The sequence below is a fragment of the Ostrea edulis genome, chromosome 4 (assembly GCF_947568905.1).
Source record: "Ostrea edulis chromosome 4, xbOstEdul1.1, whole genome shotgun sequence".
Lineage (NCBI taxonomy): Eukaryota > Metazoa > Mollusca > Bivalvia > Ostreida > Ostreidae > Ostrea > Ostrea edulis.
In genome coordinates, this window is record NC_079167.1 from 28,222,496 (window position 1) to 28,229,925 (window position 7,430).

At 35.9% G+C, this 7,430-nt stretch overlaps 1 protein-coding gene across 1 annotated transcript; it reads right to left on the minus strand.

Moving 5' to 3' along the window:
- Nucleotides 1–1,712: 1,712 nt before the first annotated feature.
- Nucleotides 1,713–4,849, minus strand: LOC125672432 (sex peptide receptor-like). The gene has a single exon (XM_048908684.2). It carries the CDS (start codon nucleotides 3,896–3,898, stop codon nucleotides 2,654–2,656), a length of 1,245 nt encoding a protein of 414 aa, XP_048764641.1. The 5' UTR covers nucleotides 3,899–4,849; the 3' UTR covers nucleotides 1,713–2,653.
- Between the last annotated feature and the right edge of the window lie 2,581 nt (nucleotides 4,850–7,430).

Below are 7,430 nucleotides of genomic sequence, written 5' to 3' on the forward strand. Positions count from 1 at the left end.
TGAGTACACTCAGGTGACCTATTGCAATTGGTTTTCGTCCGTCGTGCGTTAACAATTGAACATTTTGAATTTCTTCTTGATAACTACTATTCCAATTCTTTTCAAATTTGGCATGAATCATCTTTGGGACAAGGGGCGTAAATTTAAGGACTCTTATACCCCCAGGGGTGGGGCAAAAACTCCCCAAAATACCAAGTTTCAAAAATCTTCTCTAGAACCGCACGTGTAAGAAAAACTAAATGCTTAATGATGTAGAACAGGAAGGCCTCTACCAAAATTGTAAATTTCATGATCCCTGGGGTAGGAGTTTTGACTCCAGTGTGGGGCCAAACTTATTATACAATAGTGTCTCTGTCTAAAATACTTACATAACATTTTCTTTAGTGCTATTGATATTAAATTGAAACTGAATGGATATTTAGAAAGAGCAGATTGTCCTTTACCAAAATAGTAAATTTGATTATCCCAGGGGGGTAGGGGAATTGGTATTAGGGTGGGCCAAAATAGGCAGTTGTTAAATGTGGAATTTTTAAACTTCTTCTTGATAACTACCATTCCAAGTCTTTTCAAATTTGGTATGAAACATCTTTGGAACAAGGACATAAATTGTAAATTTCAGGATTCCTGTACTCATTGGGCCTTAGGGGCGGGGCAAACCTGTGCAAAATTGACCAATTTCAAAAATCTTCTTGTACAAAATTGTAAATTTCATGATCCTCGGGTTAGGGGTTTTGACTCCAGGGCGGGGCCAAACTTAGTATATAGTGTTTATGTGTAAAACATTATTTTAATTAACATATTTAGAATTCTTCAGTGCTGTTGATACTAAATTGAAACTAAATGGATATTTAGAAGGAGTAGGTAGTCTTTTATCAAAATTGTATATTGCATGATCCTAGGGGTAAGGGTTTGGTTTCAGGGTGGTGTCCAAATTATATTAATGATTTGAAGGACTCGTTTAAGTTTGCTGATACTGTATAAAATTTAAATGCAGAAAAGGGTGTACAAAAAATGGTGAATTTCACAACCAGGGTTTTGACTCTAGGATGGGTCCAAATTAGTCAAGACATATCTTTTAATGTTAATACACATATTATATCATGTAAAGCCTTTCATCAGTGGAAGCACTTTTGAGGACATCTTGTTATATACTGTTGCTGAACATTAGAATTTAGCATAGATATTCAGAACAGGATTTTTTTTAAAGATTTCATAGCCCTTGGGAGTAGTGATACTTTTCACTAGTACTCAGGTGACCGATAAGGCCTGTAGGCCTCTTGTTTGGGTTGTTCCCAAGATTTTAGATACTACTCCTTAGAACATGTACATTGTTGCTAGTGTAAAAAGGGGAAATATCACGAATTGTTCCATCGGGCAAAATAGAAATCATAGATTGGAGTATTAATTGAAAGTTTCCATCTCCTTCCCGGAGTATCCATTCGATTACGCATGTCCTGTCTAGGGCTGTGACATTTGCTTCTGTTAATCACATATTTCCATTTCTTAACATGCTTTAGTATCTCTAGAGGGAATCATTCAGGAGTCGTTCCTGAGTGATACTGGTAAATACAAGTCAATGATTTGATACATAATGACACTTGATGAAGGGAAACATGGAACATCGGCTCAAAGACCTAAATAAAAATGTTATTTTTACGTCGGCATTGACTGCTTTCAGAACAGTTTTGCCTTTAATTTTGAACTGAAAAGAACCCCATTTCTACTTTAATAGATATGTTTTGATGGCTAATGTAAAGAAATACACAAATTGCCACTTATATACAATATTGTGCCATTACCATTCATCATTTTGAAGAAGAAAAAAGGTCTACAAAACCAATAATAGTGAAATGATGCATGTATAATAGTTAATTATCATTAGAAAGGTCATACATCGTTCCCACAGCAAGATTGATCGCCTGATCTCTCCGGATATCTAATTTGTGCCTTATTGAATAATTTCTTTACGACGAAAGAAAGGCCGCTAAATTTATATGTGGTAATAATAGGTGATTGTTACATACGATACAATACTACCATGAAGTGAACTTAATTAATATACGGGAGTCGGAGGATGGCGTGGCAAACAATAGGGGGTTTATTTTACAAGCGTCATCCCATCCATCTTCCATCATGAAATGATGAACAATTCAAGAATTACACGGATTGTCCAGCTTTATTACACCAAATCACGAAAAAGCTACGAATGCAACTGGTAAAAAATAAATGAAATTACAGAAATATAATCCTACTTCAGATTTTTTATAAATAAGTACGTTAGGGATGACACTGTTTTTAATTATCTATAATGATAAATATAATTCCTATTCCTAAGTTTTTCCATATACTACTAATATGTTTGGTCCCTGTTTTATTTTCGCCCCTATTCATCTTAGCATTCTTCGGTTGAACACTATTAGGTTCTTCGGTTGAACACTATTAGGAAACTCTAAACCGAGATTAATTTGTCAACGCATAATCAGTTTGTCGGTACGTAAGGGCGAACATACATGTAACAGGAGACAAATAAAAATTTCCAGCACGACTTTCCTATATACAGATAACGGTTACACACATACATATTAACAGATCACAGGGCTTGTTCATTTTTCAAGTTCCTGTAACAATCAGGGACGGAAAACTTTTATTTTCGTCATCCAGTTTTCTTGTACTCGGAGATTTCTACCACGTTTGTACCTTCTTGCTGGTGCGCTTTTCCATTCTCCTGTGGAACGGCTGTATAATGTGAGCACTCCCGTTGCAAAGGCATAGGCTTGCAAGTGAATATTCTCTTAAAAGTTTCTCTGAATTGTCGACTCATTGCACAATATATCAAAAAGTTCAACGGATAAGACACAAGAATGCTGGTGTTGGACACAGTGGTCATTAGGGCGAAATTACTCAATTCAAAAATCGGTATGTCCAGCGTATTTTGTATGCTGAACAATATCATAAGAACGCCAAGAGGCAGTTCTACAAGCAGAAATAATCCCAGAACAGCGACCAACATTAATGTCGTACAGTTGCTGTCTGCAAGTTTCTTTGATTCACTTTTCTTGTTTTGTCTCATAAGCAGTCTCCGTCGAAGTTGAGCTTGACGCATTGTTCGGATAAGGAGCGCATTTAAGATCAACAGAAGTGAGCAAGGAATGAAGTGAATAAATATTACCCTAAATCCATAAATCAAATTGTAATACAGGTCCACATCTTGGGCCACAAAGGGACTGAAAGGAAGAATGCAGGTGGTGATTGTCTCATTCGGATTTATCTTTGAAGGCTTCGTGATTGGGATAAATTGGGACTCTATGAAACGGGTAGTTTGCGTCAAAGCCGCCACAACATAAATACCTACTGTAGTTTTGATAACATTAGACACGGTGCAAAATTTTCTGGCCATATCTGTATGACAGATGTAGATGTACCTTAGAATCGCTAAGAAGACAGTCAGCCATATTGAGGCAGTGTGAAAAATCATAGGCAGGTATTCCGCAAACAATTTGTAAACATAACACCAATTGTATGGTGGGTAATCAGCGTAGTTTCCGAGCGTGAAAAAGTAGAAATACATTGGAAGGGGAAACAATCCAGTAAGCATGTCTGCCAGGGCCATAGCAGATAGTATAATGTTAGTTGGGGATCGCATGTGTTTCCGAAGTAGAACTAACATGACAAGAATATTGGTAACGATGGTTACTAATATGAAAATAATAGACACAATTCCATTAATAGGCACTATGTAGGACTGTCCGGGCGTTATAACTTGTAAAAGTAAGTCGTCCGGGGGACCACGTGGGCTTCGAGTGTCATTCACATCCGTCTTGTTAAACATTTCTGTTGTTTGGTTGTATCCTATGAAAGCCGAGACATTATCAAAGTTTTCAAACTGTGTTGAATGCATTTTAGATTCAAGGAAAACTAAACGAAAATCACAGTTTTCTCCATAAGTATTCAAAGTTTGTTAATAAGGTGACGGAACAAGTTCTTTCAGCGCCGTTGCATCACAATGAAGTGTCCTTATCTTCGTTACAGAGATGACTAGCTGCTCTGTTAAGTCAATGTAGAGCCAATTAGAGTAAAGAAAATTGCACCTTACCCAGAATCGAATGATCCCTGTCTCCGAAGATGGTTAAAGGAATTGTTTTATTTCATCTTCACTCTCAATTACAGCTACTTCTGCGGCTAAATGAGATGATTTTGCTTTGAAGTAGATAGTCCCAAAGACTTCAAAGACGACACAGTAAGATCTGTCTGGGACGAAGGTCCATGATATTTTGTGAATAATTGTCCATTGTCCGTTGATTACAGTCACAAAAGTATAACCCGGGACTTCTATTGATTGTGTGACTGGCTTTTATGTCCCCATTAAATAGTTGAATCTGCTCTGATACTTATCTTTGCTATTTTCCGATACAATCTCAGCCTCTTCAACAATGCAGGTAATTGTGTATTATGAACTCGGTTTTAATTCCTAAAAACCTTCCAGTTTTTAGTCCCAGTTTACTGCTCCGATGATAAAGTTGTGTTTAATTATTGGGTCGTGATCGATGTCTTTTGGAATGTGTCCTGACTGGCTAGTATTTTATGCACCGATCCATACTTGTCAAATCTCTCCTGCAGTTTAAAGGTTGTTATATCACTACAGCATCTCGCGCCATGCTATTAAACTTTTACAATAAAAACGCCGCTGCTTTATCCTCCGTAATATGCACAATTAACATGTCACTTTGCCAGCTAATGGATGAGTTAAAAAGCTTTTATATACAATAAATATTGGTGATTCGGAGGTTAATCCAGAGTCCTGTCTAAATGGAACTATTAGATGAATAGTCTGACCATATAAAGTAGTGGAAAGCCTGGAAAAGAGAAAAAAGAAACAGAATAATTCCCATTAATCTGTTATTTCATAGACGCCATATTAACGAACTACATTTTCTTCTGTGTCAAAAGCATTGGCTGTCCACTGAGGTAAAATTTTATGAATTGATAACCCTATTTATACATGTTCTGTAACCCCCAATAGACGAGAGAGAGTTTAAGAAAATCAATGCGCATTCCGCTGGGTTTGATTATGGCTCCATTTAAATTATCTTTCTATGTGCTCAAACTATAGTACGTGTATGTTCTCGTGGATTAAGATTTTAAAAAATTCTGTTGTAAAATTCAATATCGGAAATAATTGAAAAATAAATGTCGTTTTCGAAAATTATAATTACAATTAGTAAAGATATCGAATGCAAATACATTGGAAGTGTACATGTACATATAGATAAGAGGGCTGTCCAAAAAGGTTCGTGGACAATCATTATGGTGTTTTCGTCATTCTAAATGGATTTAGATATACATCTGTACACACTGGATGCCTAATTATTTAATATTAAATTCCAAGTCACAATAAGTTGATTTCGACTTTTTTTTCACTTATATCAAATGAAAACTATGTTTCGAAAGGTCGCGGAGGGTGCGCACGGTCCAGGGTAAAAAGTTTACAAACTCTTGATTTGATTGTATGTTGTTCAACATTGAGAATTTTTCACTCATATGAAGACGTCACCATTACCGGTAAAGGGCTGCAACATTTAAGCCTATGCTCAGCGCATACGCCCTTTGAACAGGGAGGGATCTTTATCGTGCCACACCCACAGGCAATTGCATCGCTTGGGGTCGAATTTACTATATAAAGAGTAAAGGTATAGAACTCTAAATATAGGGTACCCAAGTTAGCCGATGTAAAAACAATAAATCAATTGATATAAAATTCTACTTTGTATTTTAATTTATTCATACATAATCAATCTACATTACTACCAAAGTTCATCCCAAAATTCCGTATACTTCCCAAAATATGCAGAAATGATCTCGGAAAAATGCCTATTATTTTTTGGTCGACTTTTAGCTGAGCCCTGGCACTATACGACTAAACAGAATGTTTGAGCATTGCAACAAGCTATTACATAGAATGTGCAACATTAGATATCATTTCTAAAATGAATTTCTTACCCCAATTCATAAAATGAAGTCCGTAATAGCTCCAAGTGACTAAAAATTTTAAACCGTCTGTACTTTCACTTATCACAGTCATTTTCATCGGTGCCACTAACTACCCACATTGACATCATTTATTTATTATAAATCGTCAAACACCTGTGATAATGTGGTTTAGATAAAAATAGACATAATAAGACATTTGTATATTCATAAAGACTTGTTATTAGCATAATTTATGTACTATAATGAATCAATATTGATAAATATTAGTATTTGAGTCTCTAAATCGTTATGGGTCCTTCCATCTCTTTTGGTTAATTAGTCATAACTACCGTACAGGCTGTGATTGCGAAAGTACAGACGGTTAAAAAAAAATCAGTCACTTGGAGCTATTACGGACTTCATTTTATGAAGTGGGGTAAGAAATTCATTTTAGAAATGATATCTAATGCTGCACATTCTATCTAATAGCTTGTTGCAATGCTCAAACATTCTGTTTAGTCGTATAGTGCCAGGGCCCAGCTAAAAGTCAACCAAAAAATAATAGGCATTTTTCCGAGTTCATTTCTGCATATCTTGGGAAGTATACGGAATTTCGGGATGTACTTTGGTAGTAATGTAGATTGATTATGTATGAATAAATTAAAATACAAAGTAGAATTTTATATCAATTGATTTATTGTTTTTAGATCGGCTAACTTGGGTACCCTATATTTAGAGTTCTATACCTTAACTCCTACCCCCAAGCGATGCAATTGCCCGTGGACACACCTACTGTGTCTCGGGGCTTCAGTTTTTGCGGTCTCATACGATGGACCGCCCCATTTAGTCGCCTCTTACGACAAGCAAGGGGTACTGAGGACCTTTTCTAACCCGGATCCCCACGGGATGAATTTAGATGCATATGGATGTGCTTTTCATTTAAAAGGGTCAAACCTACATGGAATTTAAAAGTACATACCAAAAACAACTGACGTCATTTTCTGATGTAGTTAGTACCAGTTATTTGACGGATAAAGGAATTATAAAGAAAACACCGGAAGGAATATGTCTGTGAAATACATATCATGTAATTAGATACAAATGTTGAATCATATTTGATTTACTCCCAGAACGTAGTAAATCTAGATAATATTCCCCTTTACTATATGCGTAGGGGGTTACATGCTACAGAATAGATTTTTAGATAAATTGCTTGGAAGAATATATGTCAAAACTTGTGTTTCATCTTGACAGTAATTGAAAAATATAAAAGTTGCATGGTCCGATGTTTCAACAAATTTTGTCCGCTAGATGAAAACACTGATTTAACGTATCTTTTGTATGTATTAATTAAGATACCCGACATGTCTTCTTTTATTCAACTGCACATGACATCCGTAATGTATATTCAAGAGACAGTCACGTGACCATCTCAGAGATCAATGAATATGGATACTGAAGTA

What these genes read in the sequence shown, in the direction of transcription:
- LOC125672432 (XM_048908684.2), bottom strand. Translation starts at nt 3,898, where the DNA reads ATGCATTCAACACAGTTTGAAAACTTTGATAATGTCTCGGCTTTCATA.